The 25,046-nt window shown below is 36.8% G+C and overlaps 1 protein-coding gene across 6 annotated transcripts in view; it reads right to left on the bottom strand.

The window, feature by feature from the left end:
* Positions 1-25,046, bottom strand: part of ABCC9 (ATP binding cassette subfamily C member 9) — a 163,191-nt gene that overhangs the window by 125,620 nt on the left and 12,525 nt on the right. For all 6 annotated transcript variants that reach the window (XM_088837284.1, XM_088837281.1, XM_088837283.1 and 3 more), the window contains 8 exons: positions 22,670-22,791; positions 16,928-17,094; positions 15,661-15,903; positions 12,182-12,376; positions 6,749-6,901; positions 6,102-6,257; positions 5,409-5,543; positions 2,568-2,730 (listed from right to left, as the gene is read on the bottom strand). In XM_088837284.1, coding sequence (XP_088693410.1) covers positions 2,568-2,730; positions 5,409-5,543; positions 6,102-6,257; positions 6,749-6,901; positions 12,182-12,376; positions 15,661-15,903; positions 16,928-17,094; positions 22,670-22,791 — 1,334 coding nt within the window. The remainder of the gene's footprint in view (positions 1-2,567; positions 2,731-5,408; positions 5,544-6,101; positions 6,258-6,748; positions 6,902-12,181; positions 12,377-15,660; positions 15,904-16,927; positions 17,095-22,669; positions 22,792-25,046) is intronic.

Genomic DNA, 25,046 nt, shown 5'->3' with positions numbered 1-25,046 from the left:
GGCTTAGAGAATAGAAGTAGTGATTTGATCAAAGCCAACCTGCTATAAAGTGGCAAAGGTGAGATTTACAACCAGCTGTATTCAACTCACATAGTGGAAGCTCTTCACTACCACCAACACTCTAAGTAATCAAATTATAAAACTTGGACACGGTCTAAGTGGAACTTCACACCATTGCATCAAGAATGCCTGCTGTGTATAATCATAAAAATGTGACTATGCTCTTTGACCTTCATGATTTCTTTGCTTTTTTGTTTCTAGTATGGTCTCCTCTGTCCTCTCCTCCTTTGCCTCTGGCTTTCAAGAGCTAACCCAAATCTTACATAACTGGGTTGAGTTAAACAACCCACCTCTATTATTTAGCCGCTGGATGATTTGGGGAAATTCAAGTTATTTAAGCTTCAAACTCAATCTTCTAATTTGCAAAATGAAGTTAATAATGGAATCAAAATCACTGGGCTGCTGTGAGGACTAAACAGGATGAAATATGTAAAGTCACTTATGGCAAAATTGGCTGAGTATCTCAAAATGTTTTTGTTATTATTATCATAATTACTATTACTATCATCATCACCATTTCTGGCCACATCCATCTACCCCATGAGAACTCTAGTATACTGCAGACAGAAATAGATTTTAGGAGCCAGCAGCTTACAGTTCTATCATATAAGCAAGTAGGTATCAATCATTTCATCTTCTAGCATTTGACACTGTATGAGCCGTGGTGCAGAGTTGGAATATAAATCTCCTTCCCATTTCCTTTCTAATGTATCCAGCATTAGGGCTAAAATAAATGAGCTATATAAACCAAACACTTTCCTTACACCCATTTCACAAAAGAAGTGTTTATAATCTCTAAGGGCTCAAGTAGTTCAGAATTCAAGAGGAAACCACCTATAAACCTCCAAACTTAAAGTTGCTGAAAGTCTTGAGAACAATAGAAAGGAGCAAAACTGACATACAAACTAAATCAAACATTAGTGGGAGTAGTTTGGCTAAGTTCATAAGAATTCTACTAACATGAACTCATTCTTCTTACAAGTACTCAATGTCACCCTTTGAGGAAAACAACAACAATATTTTTGAAACAACCATGTTTTTAAAATTAGAGTTATGGAGGAAAAGCTTTGTATTTAAAAAGTCTTAAGCATGTACTGGAAAAAGAGGGTTTTATGTAAATGCAGTTTGGCTTTTTTTCACCTGGAAATGTTGACTTTTTTCCTCCTCAGTTTCCAAAACTGGCATTTCAAGTGCAATCTTCAAGGAAATATAATATCATAAGCTCCCCAAGAGACAGGGAAGACAACCACAGATAATATTTAAGGATTTTAGGGGATAAGATCAATAGTAATATAGCCAAGTCTATTTATTTATATTTTTCCAATTGATTTTTTTAAATTTACATTTCTTAAAAATTGGAGGATAATTGCTTTACAATACTATGTTGGTTTCTGCCATATATCAACATGAATCGTCCATACGTATACATATGTCCCCTCCCTTTTGAACCACTCTGCCACCTTCCACCTTCCTTTAGAGGAGTGACAATCTCACTCCTCTAGATTATCACAAAGTACTGGATTTGAGCTCCTTGTGTCATACAGCAAATTTCCACTGCTACCTAATTTTACTTATGGTAATGTATATGTTCGGAGAAGGCAATGGCAAGCCATTCCAGTACTCTTGCCTAGAAAATCCCATGGATGGAGGAGCCTGGTAGGCTGCAGTCCGTGGGGTGCTAAGGGTCAGACACGACTGAGCGACTTCACTTTCACTTTTCACTTTCACACATTGGAGAAGGAAATGGCAACCCACTCCAGTGTTCTTGCCTGGAGAATCCCAGGGACGGGGGAGCCTGGTGGGCTTCCGTCTGTGGGGTCACACAGAGTCGGACACGACTGAAGTGACTTAGCAGCAGCAGCAGCAGCAATGTATATGTTTCCATGCTATCCTCTCAATTCGTTCCACCCTCTCCTTCCTCCTCTTGGGTCCACAAGTCTATTCTCTGTAAGCAAATTTTTACTGAAAACCCACTATGCATCCCAACTGCAACTGAAACGAGGGTTTCAATGATCAGACTACTAATCATTACCATCCCCAGTTTACAGATGAAGAAACCTAGGATTTTAGATGTCAAGTAACATGGCAAAGATACAAACTTGCAAGGAATCAAATTCAGTTCTACTTGACTTTAAGCTTATCCTGACTTTGCTCTTTAATTTAAATTTAAATAGGAACTTCCCTGGCTGTCCAGTCACTAAGACTTCACCTGTCAATGCAGATGTGGGTTTGATCCCTGGTCTGGGAGCTAAAATCCCGCCTGTCTCACAGCCAAAAAATAAAAATGTAAAACAGAAGCCATACTGTAACAAATTCAAAAAGACTTTTAAAATGGTTCACATAAAAAAAAATTAAATTTAAATAAACTTGTTTAGCTAGTGGCTGTAAGACCTCACAAATGGAGAAAATAAATGTACTTCCTCTGATGTCTAGAATGTCTCAGTGATCGTAAGTTACACCAAATAGACCACATGTTTTTGGTGGTCCTCAGAGTGATAGCGACTTACTGGAGAGTGATGTATAAAGAGCAAAGGTTTTGAGACTGGAGAGTTCTTTCATTCTTGTCTCTTCCACACTCTTGCAAAAGATGTGCTCCCAGGCGTACAGCTTTAGAAGTTTGATGCCTTTCAGTATTTCATTTGTTTTCTTCAGTCTCTCAGTGGAATAATCCTATAAAAGGAAGGAATAAAAAACAATGCAAGCTGCATCCAAGTGAATCAGAGAGGTAAGGCCATTACTGGATATGGATTGAGAAGAACTTGATTTCTGCCTGGCTTGGCCTCTGATGATGGCTGTGAGATTCCTAGGAGAAATAGTGAAACTCTCTGTGCTTCTGCCTCCAACATGAAAATGAAGAGTTGAATGAGACAGCCTCCAATTTCTTTCCACCTAAAAACTGTTCATGCCTCTGTTGCTTTGGTTTAAATAAAAGCAGTGTCTTAAGTTTCATACGATTTCCTTGAATGATACCTTCAGATAACACATACAGACATGTAAGGAGTTGATAAAGAGACTTCCAAGGGTGCCTTCTCATACCTAAATCATTTAATTCTCCCCTCAGCTCTATTAGTCATGCTTTGGAGATGAGAAACAATGAATGTAAAAAAAAGTTAGGTCACTACTGATTTGGGAATGTGAGTGTACACTGTTGAGTATTTGCATTGAATCTTCATAAGACACTTAGCAAAACTAAGCCTATTATCTTTAACTTCAAGAGATTCCTACCTCCTTCTTCATAAGCTCTGTCACAGAGCCTAAATTAGCTTTTGTTGTTATTGTGTTGTGTTAGGTGCTCAGTTGTGTCCAGTTCTTTGCAACCCCATGGACTGCAGCCCACCAGGCTCCTCTGTCCATGGGATTCTCCAAGCAAGACGACGGGATTGGGTTGCCATTCCCTTTTCCAGGGGATCTTCCTGACCCAGGGATCAAACCTGGTCTCACATATTGCTAAATTAGATTCACTGATTGCTAACAATATGACTTGGATTAACTGTAGAGACATGGCTGATACAAAAGCCTCTCTTTAGTCAACTCTTTCAGCTTCCTCCAAACTCTATGAGATTTACTAGGAAAATACAGTCTCACCTGTGAACTCTTACAAGGAGCTGCATAATGGCAAAAGGTAGATAGGAAGAAGCAAAAGCAGCGAATGATCTGTTTTTTTGAAGTACAGTTGAGTTTTAGTATTGTGTTAATTACTGCCGTACAACAAAGTGACTCAATTATATATATACATATACATACATACACATTATTTTTTAAATGTTCTTTTCCATCATGGTTTAGTCTAGGATATTGAATACAGTTCCCTGTGCTATACAGGAGGACCTTGTTTCTTATACATTTGGTATATAAAACCTTATATCTGCTAACCCCAACCTCCCATTCAATCCCTCTCCCAAGCCCTTCTCTGTGAACCACTGTTGTCTATGTCCCTGATTCTGTTTCTGTTTCATAGATAGGTTCATTTGTGTCATATTTCAGATTCCACACGTAAGTGTTGTCATATAATATTTGTCTTTCTCTTTTTGACTTACTTCATTTAGTATGATGGTAATCTCGTCACATCCCTCTTGCTGCAAATGGCATTAGCAAATGATCTGATTTTATTCATCTTTTTGTCTCTTGAGGCTCTTAACTGCCTATCCATGATTGCTGGTGAGTGAATGACTATAGTATGAATGGCAAAATGAGAGTCAGATGTTAGATTGTCATATCCCCTCTTTGTGTCTCTCTTCCACACCTTTCTGTATTCATGTCCTAGAGTAATGAGTAACCTCACCAGAAGCAGCAGAAAAACAAATGATAAAAACCATTTGCGTGACAAGCAACTTGCTTGTCACAGTGGAAACACCAGGTTGGAAAACGGTCCACCAGTGGCAGCATCTCTACATTTTATGCCTGATTTATAGACAAACTTGCTCATATTTAATCAAGCTGTATTTCTAAACATGATGTCAATAATTTTATTATTTGCAAATATTTCTTTAAAAGAAGTCAATTCTTGCTCAAATAAAATGATTTCATGGCAAACTGAAGCCAGAGTGTGTGTGTTTGTGTGTGTGTGTGCACGCTCAGTTGTGTCCAACTCTTTGCGACTTCATGGACTGCAGCCTGCCAGGCTCCTCTGTCCATGGAATTTTCCAGGCAAGAAACCTGGAGTGGGTTGCCATTTCCTACTCCAGGGGATCTTCTTGACCCAAGGATCATCTTTTGCATCTCCTGCATTGGCAGGCAGATTATTTACCACTGTGCCACCTGGGAAGCCCAACTGAAGCCAGAAAGGGTCAATAACTGAGCTTTTTCTTACTTGCCAAGTTGACCATGAACACACTCAGGCAGAGCAGCTGCTATTGAAACATTTCAGTGTAATGCCATAGCTCATCACGTGGTCTGACTCAACCCTGAGAACATTCAATTTCAGAAGCACTAAATCTGACCCTTTATTTATTCCTTGATCTATTTGTCCCACGTCAGTAATTGACATCCAATATACATGTAATCAAATGCACAAGTAAGTGTATTCTCTAGTACATGCTAAGTGTCAGTAAGTGATCTACAAGAGCTAAAGCCTCATCATCACATCACGACTTGTAAAAACATCAGGCTTTGTGGTGGTATTTAGCGTTTAAGGTCATTAAATCTTAGATGTCAAATCCACTTTTAAAAACTGTTGTGCAACCCAGAAAGTGCACATTCACTGCCCAAGAACGGAAAAGAAATATTGGTATTTCATTTCAATATAATGATTTCCAAAGAACCCTGAGTGGTATTAATTTCCTATATATTTAAAAATGAAGCCACATTACTAGATTTTCCTAATAAGGTTTCCAAGAGATGTTACTTACAAGAGTGCTCTTCTGAGCTTCTGCCAACTTTGTAGCGATGAAGTACTGAACTGGAGCGAGGAGCACAATGACGGCAGCGCCAACCAAAGCGCTGGACCCAAGCAGGTTGTAGAGCAGGATCACGCCCATGATGATCTAAAGGAGAGCACAAGCCAGGGGTGAGAGGATGTGGCGGACTGCATAAAAGGAAGTATTTTTTACTGAAATTGTAGTATTTCTTAACTATTAAGTTTAAAAATGTGAGCAAGCTCTGGGAGACAGTGAAGGACAGAGGAGCCTGGTGTGCTGCAGTCCGTGGGGTCACAAAGGGTTGGACATGACTTAGCAACTGAACAACTATTAAGTTTATTTGGAAGTCAACTCAGCTGTGACAGTAGGATTTCACGATGATTTATCTGGGGCAGGCTAAGTACTAGGAATTTATTTTTAGCAACATGATGTGTACCACTGGTGTCGAACTAATTTACTACGTGAAGTTGCTAAGGGGTCCCAAGATGCTTTTGACCAGAAACAATCAAACTTTTAAAAGGACACAAACTTTTTCTGGAAAACATTGTCATTCACCATAAATCAGCATTCCATATTTTCTTGGAATCATATTAGCTTTTCAAATGAAAAAGCAAACAAATTTTAAAAACTGATAATTTCTTATTATTTCCTCAGCAAATAAGAATCTTACTTATATTGATCTACCTGAACAGGCATGGCCCATAGATTGGGACACAGGAACAAGAACCACATGAGCTGATTGGTTTCGATGGCGACCAAGTTATTGATCTGACCCAGCGTCATCTCACCCATGGATAAATTAGATGTAGAAAGCCGAAGGATTTTATTATATATCATGGCCTGCAAAAAAGGGAAAAAAACATATTTGAAGCTCAAAATTTAAAAATCAACACTATGCTTATTTATTTGCAATGAAAAAACTAACATTTTAAAATTTTCTGAAAAAAAGGAGAAAACCCTATAATGCCATCTTAAGTCAGCTATTATTTTTATTTCAGCATTGTTACTTTTAGTCCTCAACTAAATACAAACTTATTTTTCCTGATGATATAATCTCAACATACATTCAAATTTAAACATAAGCTCTGGAACAAACAGTAACAGAAATAAATAAATGCAAGATTTCAAAATATTTTAATATACTACTATTACTATTTTTAATTCAGTGGGTTTATTAATCAGCTTTATGGGTTTTTTTTTATTAAGTAGATCCTGAAAGTATTGACGTCATAATATCAAACTGAAAATGGAAGGAGAAAAACAAAACTGAATTCTCAACTATTCCTATCACTGAATGGTTTGTGGTCAGGATCCTTCAGAGCTTTACGTACCAGCAAGGCTCCACGGAGGTTAATGCCAGTCTCAATGGTCACATAGTAGGAAGCCTGCAAAAATGTCCTTTGCAGAATAAGAGCCAAGAACAGAAGAACTGCTAGAACATAAGCATTTTCAAGAAATTCCTTTGATGAGAGGGTTTCTGAAGCCTTATCCCAAAAGGAAAAAAAAAGATATAAATTAAAACTATTCATATACCAGTATACACTTTGCATTTATCAAATAATGCATGGTTGCTTAATATAAAAATTCAATGTCTTTATAATACAGCAATAGAATGAGTCAGAGCAAGGCGATTTTGGCTTTTCCTCATAATGTCGACAGATACAAACACAAACCAGTTGATCATAAAAAATTTCAAATTGATCATTAAGATTGTTGGAAATGCCTGATTGTAGGAAAAAAGGTACGTTTAAATTATTTTAAGTTAATACATTTTCTACAAAGATAGAGTCTACCTTGGTAACTGGAAAATATTAGTAGTAAACCAAGACAGAAGTTAGTTTAGATTGTATGTAATTTAGAAGTAGAACCTACAATGTCAGCAAGACCAATGGGACAAATATACAATTTCAATAGCCTTATTAATTTAAAATAATAAAGCCTACACAGTTGACTTTTTCTGATCTTCATCTTAATTCATATAGTGAAAACATAAATTATAAATGGTTAAAAACATAAATTGGCAAAAGAGACCATAGCAAAAATCAACAAAGCCAGAAGCTGGTTCTTTGAGAAGGTAAATAAAATTGACAAACCACTAGCCAGACTCATCAAGAAACAAAGGGAGAAGAACCAAATCAATAAAATTAGAAATGAAAATGGAGAAATCACAACTGACAACACAGAAATACAAAGGATTGTTAGAGAATACTATCAGCAATTATATGGCAATAAAATGAATAACTTGGAAGAAATGGACAAATTCCTAGAAAAGTACACCTTGCCAAAACTGAACCAGGAAGAAATAGAAAATCTGAACAGACCCATCACAAGCACAGAACTAGAGGAAGTAATCGGAAATCTTCCAGCAAACAAAAGCCCAGGTCCAGACGGCTTCACAGCTGAATTCTACCAAAAATTTAGAGAAGAGCTAACACCTATTCTACTCAAACTCTTCCAGAAAATTGCTGAGGAAGGAAAACTTCCAAACTCATTCTATGAGGCCACCATCACCCTAATCCCAAAACCTGGTAAAGATCCCACAAAAAAAGAAAACTACGGGCCAATATCACTGATGAACATAGATGCAAAAATCCTTAACAAAATTCTAGCAATCAGAATCCAACAACACATTAAGAAGATCATACATCATGACCAAGTGGGCTTTATCCCAGGAATGCAAGGATTCTTCAATATCCGCAAATCAATCAACATAATACACCACATTAACAAACTGAAAAATAAAAATCATATGATTATCTCAATAGATGCAGAGAAAGCCTTTGACAAAATACAACATCCATTTATGATAAAAACTCTCCAGAAAGTGGGAATAGAAGGGACATATCTCAACATAATAAAAGCTATATATGACAAACCCACAGCAAACATTATCCTCAATGGTGAAAAACTGAAAGCATTCCCCCTAAAGTCAGGAACAAGACAAGGGTGCCCACTCTCACCACTACTATTCAACATAGTTCTGGAAGTTTTGGCTACAGCAATCAGAGCAGAAAAAGACATAAAAGGAATCCAAATTGGAAAAGAAGAAGTAAAACTTTCACTGTTCGCTGATGACATGATCCTCTACACAGAAAACCCTAAAGACTCTACCAGAAAACTACTAGAGCTAATCAATGAATACAGTAAAGTTGCAGGATATAAAATCAACACACAGAAATCCCTTGCATTCCTATACACTAATAATGAGAAAATAGAAAGAGAAATTAAGGAAACTATTCCATTCACTGTTGCAACAAAAAGAATTAAATACTTAGGAATATATCTACCTAAGGAAACAAAAGACTTGTACATAGAAAACTATAAAACACTAGTGAAAGTAATCAAAGAGGACACTAATAGATGGAGAAATATACCGTGTTCGTGGACTGGAAGAATAAATATTGTGAAAATGAGTATACTACCCAAAGTAATTTATACATTCAATGCAATCCCTATCAAGCTACCAACGATATTTTTCACAGAACTAGAACAAATGATCTCACAATTTGTATGGAAACACAAAAAACCTCGAATAGCCAAAGCAATCTTGAAGAAGAAGAATGGAACTGGAGGAATTAACCTGCCGGACTTCAGGCTCTACTACAAAGCCACAGTCATCAAGACAGTATGGTACTGGCATAAAGACAGAAATATAGATCAATGGAACAAAATAGAAAGCCCAGAGATAAATCCACGCACCTATGGACACCTTATCTTTGACAAAGGAGGCAAGAATATAAAATGGAGAAAAGACAGTCTCTTTAACAAGTGGTGCTGGGAAAACTGGTCAGCCACATGTAAAAGAATGAAACTAGAACACTTCCTAACACCATACACCAAAATAAACTCAAAATGGATTAGAGAGCTAAATGTAAGACCAGAAACTATAAAACTCCTAGAGGAGAACATAGGCAAAACACTCTGCGACATAAATCACAGCAGGATCCTCCAAGACTCACCTCCCAGAATATTGGAAATAAAAGCAAAAATAAACAAATGGGACCTAATTAAAATCAAAAGCTTCTGCACAGCAAAGGAAACTGTAAGTAAGGTGAAAAGACAGCCTTCAGAATGGGAGAAAATAATAGCAAATGAAGCAACTGATAAAGGATTAATCTCCAAAATATACAAGCAGCTCCTGCAGCTCAATTCCAGAAAAATAAGTGACCCAATCAAAAAATGGTCCAAAGAACTAAACAGACATTTCTCCAAAGAAGACATAAAGATGGCTAACAAACACATGAAAAAATGCTCAACATCCCTCAGAATCAGAGGAATGCAAATCAAAACCACAATGAGATACCATTTCACACCAGTCAGAATGGCTGCTATCCAAAAGTCTACATGCAATAAATGCTGGAGAGGGTGTGGAGAGAAGGGAACCCTCTTACACTGTTGGTGGGAATGCAAACTAGTACAGCCACTATGGAGAACAGTGTGGAGATTCCTCAAAAAAATGGAAATAGAACTGCCATACGACCCAACAATCGCACTCCTGGGCATACACACCGAGGAAACCAGAATTGAAAGAGACACATGTACTCCAATGTTCATTGCAGCACTGTTTATAATAGCCAGGACATGGAAGCAACCTAGATGTCCATCTGCAGACAAATGGATAAGAAAGCTTTGGTACATATACACAATGGAGTATTTTTCAGCCATCAAAAAGAATGCATTTGAATCAGTTTTAATGAGGTGGATGAAATTGGAGCCTATTATACAGAGTGAAGTAAGCCAGAAAGAAAAGCACCAATACAGTATACTAACGCATATATATGGAATTTAGAAAGATGGTAACCTTATCCCTGTATACGAGACTGCAAAAGAGACATAGGTATATAGAACAGTCTTTGGGACTCTGTGGGAGAGGGTGAAGGTGGGATGATTGGGGAGAACGGCATTGTAGCATGTATATTATCATAAGTGACCAGTCCAGGTTCGACGCATGATATAGGATGCTTGGGGCTGGTGCACGGGGATGACCTGGAGGGAGGATATGGGGAAGAGGGAGGTGGGAGGGGGGTTCAAGAAAGGGAACACATGTACACCCAGGGCGGATTCATGTCAATGTATGGCAAAACCAACCAATATATTAATGTAAGGTAATTTGCCTCCAATAAAATAAATTAAAAATACATACATAAATAAATAAAACATAAGTTGGCTCTTTTGCCCACAAGACAATTTCAGTGACAAAGCATAACTTTAAAAACCTCAGTCAGATTATAATTGAAGTCATCATAAGAATATACAAATTGATAGCTTTTTGTTTGTAACAGTAGCATATGTTCACTTATTTGTTAGAAATGAGGGAAAAGTAACACTCAGATAAACACAACATGTCAATTGAGCCACTTTTTTTTTTTATGGTTTCAATCAGTTAAATTCGAAATACTTCTGGTCCCTTCCTCGTATTTCCGGGGGATACACACAAATGTATAAAATTTCTTCCTTCTCAGAAAAATACATGGTTAATACACATAAGTACAAGGGATGATTGGATACTATGTGGAATTTCAATATCTGTATATAATCAGGCTAGTAGGGATAAAACATCACAAACATGTATTCAATGGTAAAATAGCTGGTTCACATTAGTAACAATTGAGCACTAATATATGCAAGGAACTGGGTTTTGAGGGCAAAAATGGGAATTTCATAGTCATTCTGTTTAGAGAGCTCACAACCTAAAAAGATAAGCATATCCATAGATAACATGTTTCATTATAAATAGCATTTATGGCAAGTGCCAATGTGAAGCGAACAATGTGTTAGGATGACCAAGGAGAATCAAATTCTACCAACAAGGACAATCAAAAAAAGCTTCAGTGAGAAGGCAGCATTTACTGAAGGCTTTAGAAATGCGTACAATTCCAATAGGTAAAAAAAGAGGACTGGAAATCAGATTGAGACAATAAAAAAGGAAAACTGATTCATCTGGACTAGTTTCTACACGTGAAACTAGGGAAATCAATTCTTATTTTAGAAGGAAATTGGGAAGCTCATGATGCAGACTTTCTTAAGAACAGAAAATATAAGGTTGTAAATTTATAACAGCAAATATTTTACACAATATAGTCCCCAATAGTGACATAATGTCTAATAAAAATATAATGTGACTTGACCTGATCATTATGAAACAAGGTGATGGCTTTCACTATACAGGAAAACAGATCAAATCACATTGCCCACATCACTGGCCATTGAAAGTGAAGTCACTCAGTCATGTCCAATTCTTTGCGACCCCATGGATTGTAGCCTACCAGGCTCCTCTGTCCATGGGATTTTCCAGGAAAGTGTACTGGAGTGGGTTGTTATTTTCTCCAGGGGATCTTCCTAATCCAGGGATCAAACCCAGGTCTCCCACATTGCAGGCAGATTCTTTACCATCTGAGCCATCAGGGGAAAAAAAGTGACTCAGCCACCCCCAAGGATTCATGCATGAAAATTCTTTACAGGATTGCTAAAAAGATCTAATAAAATAACCAATGTGAAACTTCTGAGTATCATTTGCAAAACACAGTAAATGCTATTAAATGTTTATAGCCTCTGAATCTGAGAAATAATTTTGTTGGCCAAATCCAATGAAAACATAATGTTTTTCTCCACAAGGAAAATTACAATTTTCTTCCTTTTAAAAAGCATTTAATTCTCTGTTAATAAGATTGTTTTCACTGCTCATAAAACCGCATTTTAAAAAAGTAACGATTAAAAGAAATTTGCCAATAATATATTTCCATTCAAAGGCACCACAAACTTACTCCTGTTGGATTATTTGTTTCATTCTGGGTTTCATTTACACGCTGAACTATTCCAGAAATACAGAGAGGTCCGGCAAAACCCAGTAAGTCAGCAAGATAACGAAATGTGCTGCTAAGTAGAATTGGTCGCCCGAAAGCTCTGTACATTGCCAGCCATATAGATGGAGTCCGATTTGGGTCATCTGCCACTTTTTTCTAAAAGAAAAAAAAATTTGATGAACCAAAATAAAACGATAGAATGGCAATTAATCTTAGCCACTATGGAAATCTCTTCTAGTATTTCTGATATTTTAAAAGATAAAAATAAATGTTACTGAGTCACTTTCAATATACTACATATAGTTTGGTATTCCTGCATTCTTTCAACCAATAGATAATTAATTTTTAAGTATATATTTCCATTTATTTAGCTAGTCATTTTAATTTTGAACACATTCCAAAAGTTTATACATATGTAATATATATATTTAATTCTTAATGGCTTAACAATGTTGTGTTGGTTTCTGCTGTACAACGTCGTGAGTCAGCCATAAGTGTACATACATCCCCCGCCTCTTCAGCCTGCCTCTCATCCAGCCCCATCCCACCCCACTGAGTTATCACAGAGCACCAGACTGAGCTCCCTGTGTTATACAGCAACTTCCCACTAGCTTTCTATTTCCCACAAGGTAATGTATATATTTTAATGTTACTTTCTCAATTCATCCCACCCTCTCCTTTCTCCACTCTGCAGAGTGGAGAAGTCCATTCCCTACGTCTGCATCTCTATTCTTGCTCCTGCAAACAGGTTCATGACCATTTTTCTAGATTCCATATATATGCATTACTGAATGCATTTTAATGAAAGAAAGAGAATGAAGAGTAGCTAGGCAAATTTTTCAAACATTTTGTATTAATTTTTAGTTGTCAAAGGATGACCCCAAATTTCCAAAGTCCAAATTAAGCTTAATTCCCTTTGATTTAGAATATGAATATATCAGTTATGAATATTACCAAATGACACTGTATGAAAAATAGTGAAATACAAAGTACAGGTTATTGACAGTCTAGTTAAGATTTCTGAAGTTTACTTAAGATCTAAGATACTAGGTCACAAGAGATTCACTTATCAAATTATTACAAGCTAAACAAAAGAGATCATCTGAGGTAGGAGACCATGTGCCTCTGGGCCAGACACCTGGTATTTGTCAAGTGGAGTAAAACTGAGCTTTTGTTCTCACCCAGACGCTCCAAAGACAAAACTAGTGGCAAAAGCTGAGCTCTGCTAAAGCAAAGTGATAAAGTACCCACTCTTGAGGTAAAGGAAGACTTCCCTGTTTGCACATGTGCCAGAAGGCTTCTTGAGAGTTGAAAAGGGAGGGGAATCCACCCCATAAGTGTGGACTTGTACCCATAGGCTTCTGTGGTGGGATCCACCTTAGAGAAAAGTGGCTCACACATCTTGGGGAGGGTCCATGGACCAGTCAGGGGTGAAGAAAGAAACAAAGTAATTGGCCAAAGGTAAACAAAGACCCAGAGAGACTGCTTACACCTCTGTACTGAGCTCCTCCTCACTCAGGATGTTCCAGCTCCTCTCCGGGGGTGTCTCTCTGCCTAGCTTCTGACATACTGCCTTCCTCCTCACTAGAGAGGATGTCCATACCCTTTTTCTCTGGGTGTGTGTCTCTGCCCTGGTTCCAAGTTAGATAGACAAACTGTTTTCCTGTATGCTTTCCCATGCATTGTGCTATGTCTCTAATAATAAACTTTGTAACTGTTATTACAGTTTTTCCCTCCTTGAAACATTCTTGCTTTCAAACAGGGGCAAGAGCCAGGGCCACTATGCTTCTGTCTCTAGCTCCTGGTGGTCTAGTGGCTAGGACTCCTGGTTTTCATCCAGGTTACCCAGGTTTAATTACCAGGCAGGGAACCCCACCCTTCAGAACTGCTCATGTCTCTTCAGGCTCTCCCTCTGAGATCAATCCTAGTTTCAAACTGCTTCTTCTCCAGGTATTTCCTGTCTCCATTAAATGGGGTCAATACTTTTTTAAAGTTACGTTAGACTTGTGCTTCCTAGTTATTACTTAAAGAGATGCAAAATGAAGAATGGTGTATCTGCTTATGCCAACTCGTGGCTTCACACTTTATAATCATTTGTTGAAAAGATTTCAAGACCTGAACAATCATAATTATGTCGTAGCAAAGAAGCTAAGTCAATGCAGTAGAGTTCAATTGTGTTTCATATTCAACTCCTTGTGAGATGAATAATTTGATTATATTTTAAAGCTTACTGATATTTAAGCAAATCTGTGTTATAAAGAACATTCAGAAAACTAAAGCTATGCTTAGACTATATTATTAATCTTTATCTAGAAGTTTTTAAAAAACTATGCAATACTTTTCCCAGAGGTGAAACCAGAGAGATGACTCAGGTTCATCTGTAGTAACCATTTCCTGGATTATTAATTTCATAACACACATTTTTGACACAAAACAGAGGTCATTTTCATCATTTACCATAAATGCTTTGTTGATCTAGATTTAGAACAGCCAAAAACTCCTTAACTGATCCACCATACAGTATTCCCTTCCAATGTTGGTATAAATATTCATATTTTAATTACAATAATATTTGTAGGTGACAGCAATATAAAATACATCTACCACTGTGAATAGTACACAAGACTACTCAGAATGATAAAAAGACAAATTGAAAATATCCAAAAAGTCTCATATTTAAATTTTTAAAGGCAGTTATAAATACCCACAGAAAATACCAGAAGAAATCAATTTTGCCAGACACACAGAGTGATACATGGAATAGGCAGATGGTGACCCTTTATTTAATTTAGTTCCCCAATTTTGATATGCAGAGTCCAAATTTTAATTAATAATTATTTTAAGGATTTTCGTTTCTCAAAAGTTATTCATGGATATGATCTGTTAAGATACTTGAAACAAAACCATGAAAAATCCGTGGATTATTAATATTATATGGTTACAATGATTCGACATTCAGGACTATTGATTTTAATTCTTACTTTCCATTAGGTGCCAGAGAAAAGACAGCACTCTCTGTCCCTCCTCATAAGTGACTGGGCAACTAATGTAACATACTTCATTGGCTTTTCCAGTATATTTCCAGCAGCCCAGTTAACATGACTCAAAACTACTGGGAAAGACAGATGGAGAAAATCTGCTCTCCCTAAATATTATTTACTATTATTTAAGAGAATCCACCAGCAATGCAGGAGAGGGCTTTGATCCTTGGGTCAGGAAGATCCCCTGGAGAAAAGAAATGGCAACCCACTCCAGTATTCTCTGCCTGGGAAATCCCATGGAGAGGGGAGCCTGGCAGGCTACAGCCCATGGGATCATAAAGAGTCAGTCATAACTGAGCAGCTAAACAACAAAAGCTTAATATTATTCAAGCTTAGTGCCTTTGTATTAACAGGTCCATTCTCTACAATCATGGACATGAAAAATGGTTACTGACTTACCTTTTGCTCTTCATATGCATCTTTCAAGCAAACATAGTTTGTTACTGCTCTCATTGCTATTGGTAATTTTCCAATTGCCTTCAGATCAATAGGCTTTTTATGAGCGGATATGATGAGCGTGTTCATCCACCAGTAGGTTGCTTTTGACAATAAATTCACGAACGGTTGGAGAAACCTCACACCCAGATCCTGGAGGTCTTCAGGGGGCTTTACTTTCTGCGGATTCACGAAGAACACATATCTCTGTGGTAAGAAAAATTCCATAGTAACAATTAACCTAATTCTTTTACCACACATTAAAAATATTTTACATTTTCATTTCATGAGGCTAATCTTTATATTTTCATACTTCTTTCCATCACTTTCTGAAATATTCTTTTGAGAAAAAAATTCCCTTGTATTGTGATTAGATTCTAGTTAAATTCCAGAATTTCATATTTAATACACTTAGGCGAATGTTAAAAAAATCAATTATTTGTTTAAAAGAGAGTTATCATTAAAAATCAGTCTTTCATGATATCCTTTCCTGATATTTCATGATATTTAGTCAACTAAATAAAGATTTTTACACTGTGCAGATTGCTTAAATGTTTTATCAACAGCATTGTTGAGTCACTCTCTATTAATTTGTGGTCTGGCTGATGCTTGCTGTTTCCACTATCCATTGCAACATGTATCTTGCTATTCATAGCAAATTCAGAGTGCTCTGACAGAAAATGAACATTGAAGAACAGGTCACTGGCATGTCACACAATGTAACAGGCAGTGTTATGTGGCTGGAAGTACAACAGGTTTGTAATCACAGCCCGGGTATGAGATTTGATCATGTTACTTTGTTTATAAAGTTAGAGTTCTGTCTACAGAAGTTTCTTCATCAATGAAGAAAGTGGATTAAGTTATCTTCTTATCAGCTTGACATTTCTGAGAATACACTAGTTTGATTGAGCCAGGTTTGCTTTGGACCAATTACAGGTGATGGAACTTCCTGATGAAAACAGTTTAATCTATAATATGGACTAAGCATAATTGATTGGCACATCCTAGGCACTCAATCAATATTTGCAAACGAATCAATAGATTCCAGGGTCATATTGAGATTGTTGTAAAATTAATGGCCTGAATTTAGTAATCTCTCAACTTTATATCTGTACACATAAATGATATATCATTGTATCAGCTCTTGAATACTAATGATGCCGAGCTGACCATGATCTTTAATATTTGCTTCTGAACTCCAGTAACAAAACAAAAATTATTAGATACCTACTCTGACCCGAATGACATTGATCTCCACAGCCATCAAGAGTCCATTCAAAATGACCATTATGCCTGTGATGCAGAAACGCAGGTCTGATATTCCCCAACCAGACTGCCAATATTTGACCAGCTTTATGGTTTTTGTGATAAAGGCCATTACCCAATACAGGAATAAGGCTGGAAAATTAAACAGAAAAAGAAAAGATACAACCTGTCACTTCTATTTTTAAAAATTTTACTGAAATCTCAATATAAACACAATACTTTTTAATAACAAAGACAATTTAAGGTATTCTATTTCCAGATAATTTTGTTTGAATTAATCCAGATATGAACAAAGGCTGCAGTCTCAACAGAAGTGGTATCTTCATCATTGTCAAACCTTATTGGCTAGAAGGAAGTCACAGGTCCACTCATACTCAAAGAGAGAGAATTATATAGCATGAACACCAGGCAGAGATAATGGAAGTGCTATTTTCACACACTAAGATGTCTAGACACCTCCAAACACTTGGAAACTAGACAATACATTTCTAATTAACCATATGTTAAAAAAGAAATTACCAGGGAAGTTAGAAAATATTTTAACTAAATTATAATGAAAATAACTGCAGATTAAAAATTTAGGGATTGTAACTAAAACAATACTAAGAGGAAAATTTATGGCTTTAGATATTTATTTTAGAAAAAAAAAAAAAAGATCCAAAATCAATGACCTAAGTTTCCACCTTAAAAAGGTAGGGAAAGAACAATGAACAAAATTTTAAAAATGGGAGATAATAGTAAAAAGCAATAAAACAGAAAAAGAATAATTGAGAAATAAACCAATAAGGTTGACTTTTTTAAAATTGATAAGTCCCCAGCTAGACTGATCAAGAAAACAACACAAATGACCAATATTAGGAATAAAGGAAAAGTTATCCCTATATCTCCTATGTACTTAAAATGGATAATCAGGGAGTATCTTGAACAACTTATAATAAATCAAAAAAATTTAGATGAGACAGAAATTTTCTCAAAAACTATAACTACCAAAACTGACGTAAACAGAAACAGATACTCTGAAGAGTCTATAATAAATAAACTTTTAATTTAAAATCCCTCCTTAGTTAAAACTCCAGGCCCAGATAACTTCACTGCTGAATTTTACTGAAGTTTTAAGAAAGAAAATTAATCTCACCAATGTCCTTCATGAAAGAGAAATAGCGAGTATTTTCCAATTCATTTATGTATCCCAACATATAAAAACCTGGCAAAACTATTTAAAAGAAAAAAAAACCCAACCAATATCCCTCATGATCGATGTAAAAACCCTAACAAATAAACTCTAGCAACATAGAGCATGGATAATAAACCATGACCATGTGTGGCTTAGCCCAGTATGCATGGTTACATAATCATTTGAAAAATCAATCAGTGAACATCAGCAGAAGCACCTTAACAGAAATATAACAGTTACAACTGATGCAGGAAAAAGTCTGTCAATAAAATACAATAGCTACTCATGATTTTAAAAAAAAGAAACCTCTGAGAAAGCAAAGTTTTGCATAGCAGCAAACTACTCACTTGATAAAGTCTTACATAAAAAGTCTATATCAATTCTGTAATTAAATACAAAAGACTACTTTTCCCCTAATATCAGGAGCTAGATAAGGGTTTCTTCTCACATTTATTCTGCATTTTACTAGAGATTCTCCCTAGTGCAATACAGCAAGAAAAAAAAGAAAGCATACAGTTTGAAAAGAAACAAATATTACTGCCTCTATTTTCAGATGGTATGCTTGTTTATATAGAAAATCCCAAAAAACTTACAGAGAAAAAGGTTAAAGTAATTTTAATTATTTTTTAATTGAATTTCTAAGGTAGCAAGATGCAAGGTCAATATACAAAACCAATTACATTTATACAATGGCAGAACAATTGGAAAACAAAATTTTTAACACAATTCCACTTATAATAGCAATGGTAAAACAAAAAACCTAGTAATAATTTTTAGCAAGACATAAAAGACCTTTACATTAAAATTTAAAAAATATTGCTACAAGAAATGAAAGATCTATAAAAGTAGATAATAAGCTGTAAGACTCAACATTTTTAAGATGTCATTTCTTCCCCCAAATTGTTCTGTTCATTCAGTGCAATCCCTATCAAAACCCCACCAGGAATTCTTTTTTCAGTAGAAACTGATAACCTGATTCTAGCCTGTACATGGTAATGAAAAAGAATTAAATTATCCAAAGTAGTCTTAGAAGAAAAACAAAGAAAACAAGCTATATAATCATAACACACGACTTTAAGACCTCCAAAGTTATGGTAATCAGGACAGAATAGTGATGATATAAAAGTCCATGAATGGATTAAAGGAATGGAAACTACAGAGGCAAGAAATAGATTATATTTAAACAGCACTTGCTTTAATCTTTTACAAAGGTCCCAAAGCAATCCAATGAGAAATGGAAAGTCTAGTACTCAAATGGTGCTCAAACACATAGATGTACGTTTGGAAAAAAAGTAACTTGACACCAACCTTATATACCATCCACACAAATAACTTCAAACGGGTCACAGTCCTAAAAGTAAAAACTGAAACTATAAAGAGTCTAAAAAAAAAATATGTGGGAAATATATTTTGAGGGAAGGCAAAGATTTCTTAAGATACAGAGCAGTAATTTTACATGAAAAGATAATAAATTATACCACATTAAAATTAAAATCTTCTGCTCATCAAAAGACCCTATTAAGTAAATGAGCTTGCAAGCCACAGACTGGGAGGGAAATATTCTTAAAACATGTGTCTAATGACATACTAGTGTTTAGTATATACAAAATACTGCTACAACTTAATAATAAAAATGCAATCTCATAAAAAGTGGGCAGGAGATATGAACAGAAACTTCACAAAGATAACAAATGGCCAATAAACTCATCAAAAGTGCTCAAGATCATTAATCATCAGGGAAATGCAAATTAAAACCACAATGTGTTATCAGTAAACACCAGCATGGCTAAATTAGAAAATCAAGATCTTCAAATGGATGTGAAACCACTGGAATTCCCATACACTGTTAGTGTGTGTAAATAAACCACTGAGAAATGAGCTGGTAGTTTCTCACAAATAAACATTTATGTACTTACCCTCTGACACGGCAATTCCACTCCTAGGTATTTACCCAAGAGAAATAAAACATATATTCACACATAAACACACACAAAAAACCCCCTTGCACATGAATGTTTATAGTAATTTGTTTTTTTTTTTTATGATAGTGAAAATCTGGAGACAGTCCAGGAGACTATCAACAAGAGAATGGAAAAACTGTAGTATATTTATGGAATATTTGTTGTATATAATGGAATATGACCCAAGAATCACAAGAACAAAATACAACTAAAACTGCGTTATGGATGAGCTTCCAAAAATACTGCTGAGAGAAAGCAATCTTAGAAAAGTTTACACTGTATGATTCAATCTACGTGAAATTCTACAACAGGCAAATCTAATCTACAGTGAGAAAAAATCAGATTAGATGTTCCTCTCCAGAGATGAAAAAAGGACTGATTAGAAAGGGCACAAGAAAATTTTCAAGGATGATGGCAACACTCTAGATTATTACAGAGTTATACAGGTATGTGCATTTAGTAGATTAAGATTTCTGTACTTTGGTATGTAAATTTTATCTCAAAGATTCCGTTCCATTCAGTCACTCAGTCGTGTCCGACTCTTTGCGACCTGCGGACTGTAGCCTACCAGGCTTCTCCGTCCATGGGATTCTCCAGGCAAGAATACTGGAGTGGGTTACCATTTCCTTCTCCAGGGGATCTTCCCGATCCAGGGATCGAACCCGGGTCTCCTGCATTGGAGGCAGATGCTTTAACCTCTGAGCCACCAGGGAAGCCCATCTCAAAGATAAAGAGATGCAAATATTTAACTTTAGCTAATAATGTGTGTGCTGAAATAATCAGGAAATGATGAATATCTATTCGTGCAACATACTTTAAAATGCATGAAAAAATTAGGATGAACTGACAGATGAATAGAGGAAAGCAGATATTTGATAAAATAAATAGAAGAAAATAATAGAAGAATTTAGGTGGTAGGAAAATGAGTATTCATATAATTCTTTCAATTTTCTGTACGTTTGGTGATGTTTATAATGTAATGTTGGGACAAAATGACTAGTTCTGTGTTCTAAAAATGTGTGACTCTTCTAGATCCAAGTATTCCTCTCCTAAAGTAAGGAAAAAGTTACATAAGCTTTTAATTCTATAAGTCCTTTCAGAAATATGATCAGATTGTGTCCTCTGCCTTGTATCTACATAAAAAATTAGCGTAGGATTTTGACTGCATTTCTCTCAAAATATTATTAAAATGCACATTTCCTTTCTAATCACATCTTATAACTCTTATATCCTCATCAGTTTTTCAGAAACATTGTCTGCTGCTGCTGCTAAGTCACTTCAGTCGTGTCCGACTCTGTGCGACCCCATAGACGGAAGCCCACCAGGCTCCCCCGTCCCTGGGATTCTCCAGGCAAGAACACTGGAGTGGGTTGCCATTTCCTTCTCCAATGTGTGAAAGTGAAAAGTGAAAGTGAAGTCGCTCAGTCGTGTCCGACCCTTAGCGACCCCACGGACTATCGAATTCCCAATGTTACATTTATTTTTGCTGTTGCCTTTTCTAGGCATCTACATCAAAAGATTTCTCTGATAGTATCTGCCTACCATGTTGAAACAAACAGCTTTCTATTAAGATAATTATGATTTGGACAAGCCTTTAAAATTAATATTTAATTCTGACAACTTGTCTTCGTTTGATTACCTTTACCAAATCATATAATGTGACGCACCACAGAATTAAATAAACAGCACTTATCACTTCAAATTTTAATGCCTGCTGGATATGCAAATAAAATAATATTTGCATGGTTTAATTATTCCTTTTCCTAATTGCAATATCAGTAGTTGATGTCATTTTCATCAAATAGCAATCAAACCAAATCCATAAACCTTAGAAAACTGTAAACATTCACATAAACACATACAAACCTGCCTACCATTTTAGAGGACACAGAGGCCCCTGCAGCCCATGCGCAATCCATGTTCTGTATCTTTATCTCAGCTTTCTGTATGAAAGTGTCCACCAAGTAATGTGAGGATGGATCAGAGTATTATATTTGGGAAGAGTTCAATCATTTCAGCATAAAGCAGAATATAAAATTGGGAAAACTTTAGACAGTCTCTGATTTCCACAGAACAAGAAGGCAAGAGAGGCTTAGAAAAAATAATGCTAAGCAGGATGCCGAGGTGACGGGCTCTGCTCTTGGGGCAGCTGTTTTTCAGGGCAGTGTAGTTGTCAGCATATGATGGAGTACACTCTGCTGCAAAGAGCCTCCCCCTGTGCCCCTATATCTGTCTTGACAGAAATCCCACGAAGAGTGTGACATGTGCACAGTATACATCATGAAAGACCTGCGTCTTTGGAAAATGCCTCAAGACTCGCAAGCCAGATGCAGAAACACACAGAAATAGCTGAGGTGACCTGCTTATTAGATGTCCTGAGGGGATGGAGTTTCACAGTCTAGAGCAATAAACAGCTGACTTCATCTCCACATTGAATGGGAGACTAAAGACAATAAATTATTATGGTTTTCCCATGCCTTCCAATCCAACTGGTGCTGAGAACATTTACTCTGAGGAAAAAGAAAACCAAATAATTCTTTGGGAAAAAACAACAGCGCTTGATCATACTCACCTAAAAGTAACTTAGGAAAATTTGACGTTTCAATATTATGATAATATACTATGGATGTGGTGGTCGCAACAAATCCCATCACCGCAGGCATGAAGAGGTGGAGATGCCTCGACTCCCGCCGTCTACAGAGAGTGGTACAGTGTCAGTGTCTATGGTTGAAGGTTCCAGAGAGTTTCTCAATTTTGCTTCCAATTTTTTCATTATGCTCCCTTACCAATATTTAAAATGAAGAAAGAGGTATTTTATATACAGAATGCTAAAAGAACAAATAAGGAAGACTACCTTGAGTGCTCAATCACTAAGTTGTGTCCAACTCTTTGTGGCCGCATGGACTGTAGTCCACCAGGCTCCTCTGTCCATAGGATTTCCCAGGCGAAAATACTGGAGAAGTTTGCCATTTCCTTCTCCAAGGGATCTACCCAACTTAGGGATTGAACCCATGCCTCCTGCATTGGCAGGCAGATTTTTTTCCCAATGAGCCACCAGGGAAGCCCAGGGAAATATAATTCTGCTGAAAGGGTTTATCCTAACATGGAGGGTTGGATAAATACAGCTAAACAAGACATTACAATGCATACAGCAAAAGCAAATAGATAACTATTCCTATACTGAAAGGCAGAACTGCTGAAATAATTTAACCTAAAGCAAGTAAAAACAACAAACTGAATATGAACTCTTCCGTATGTGAAAGTACATTTATTCTTTTGATAGTTTCTCCAAACGTTATGGTCTTCAATGGGTTTCCCCTGTGGCTCAGCTGGTAAAGAATCCTTCTGTAATGTGGGAGACCTGGGTTCGATCCCTGGGTTGGGAAGATCCCCTGGAGAAGGGAAAGGCTACCCACTCCAGTATTCTAGCCTAGAGAATTCCATGGCCTGTATTAGTCCATGGGGTCGCAAAGAGTCGGACACTACTGACCAAGTTTCACTCACTCACTCATTCATTCATGGTGTTCAGTGATTTCTCCACGTTCATTAATTCATTCAACACATGTGTATGTTTGTTGGTCCAGACACTGCATTAGATTGTGTGATACAACAATGAACAAGATAAGATATAGCGTCTGTGGTCACAAAGTCTAGAGTCCACTGAGAAGAACAACTGGAAACAAGAAATTATAACATATGTGAAGGGACTGGGAATTCATGTAGAACTAGTGCCTGAGGCTGAGAAAGCCCTGAAAGAAGTGACTTCTAAACTGAGACCTTAAGGATGAGGAACTGCTACTCAGAGGAAGGACAGGAAGACTGTTCCAAGCAGAGAGTCTACATATGTTCAAGAGTTGTGGTTGCTGTTATTTAGTCACTCAGCTGTGTCAGACTCTTTTGCAACCACAGGGACTGTAGCCCACCAGACTCCTCTGTCCATGGGATTCTCCAGACAAGAATACTGGAGTGGGGTTGCCATTTCCTCCTCCACTGGATCTTCCCGACCCAGGGATTGAACCCATGTCTCCTACATTGGTAAGCAGATTCTTCACCAGTGAGCCACCTGGGAAGCCCATACATTCAAGGGTACTTCAAGCAATTCAGTGTGACTGCAAGGACATGACATTTCATTCTGAGGGCAACAAAGAGCTTCAGTTAGATCAGAAATATGCCAGGACAATATGCAGATAGCCCTCATTTCCATTTGTATTAAAAATGCCATACAGCTAAACATTTACACTTTCTCAAATGATTTAAATGTATTAGTACACAAATGATATCAAGAAGAAAGTAAGTAGTCTGAGAATGTGGGAAAGAGAAACAATTTAGGAAGGTCATATCAGAAGAGGTATAGCTGACAATGGGAACTGAAATATAAAAAGGAAGCCACTCATCAGGAAACTGGAGGAACAGCACTTAATAAGCAGGGAATAGAATGGGCAAAATTCCAATCAGTTTGCTAAGTCACTTCAGTCGTGTCCGACTCTGTGCAACCCCATAGACGGAAGCCCACCAGGCTCCCCGATCCCTGGGATTCTCCAGGCAAGAACACTGGAGTGGGTTGCCATTTCCTTCTCCAATCAGTTTAATGTCCCTTAAATAGAAAGTTTGAGTTTGGATATATTATGAAAGGCTTCATGTGCTGTGGTAAGGAGCTGAAATCTAATCTTGCAGAAAACACAAATACTTCAACAAGGAAGTGATACCATTAGATTTGGGTTTTAGAAACAGATCAATCTGGTAGTAGTAGTATGGACAATGGAGTTGGCAGGTAATATCTGTCTGAGGTGACAAGAGAGACACAAAGGAAGGAAAGTAGTTAGGAAACTATGGGGAGAGGCCAGATGAGAGATGATGAAAGCCCAAGCTAAGCTTGGGCAGCAGTAACATGGAGGAAATTATACCTTCGGAAAAGACTGTCAACATGGATAAGCCTTTTAACAGTGTTT

The sequence above is a fragment of the Moschus berezovskii genome, chromosome 6, assembly GCF_049115385.1.
Source record: "Moschus berezovskii isolate FMDL1 chromosome 6, NW_MosBer_1.0, whole genome shotgun sequence".
Taxonomy (NCBI): domain Eukaryota; kingdom Metazoa; phylum Chordata; class Mammalia; order Artiodactyla; family Moschidae; genus Moschus; species Moschus berezovskii.
The sequence above is the reverse complement of the archived record's forward strand: the minus strand, read 5'-3'. Positions and strand labels throughout refer to the sequence as shown.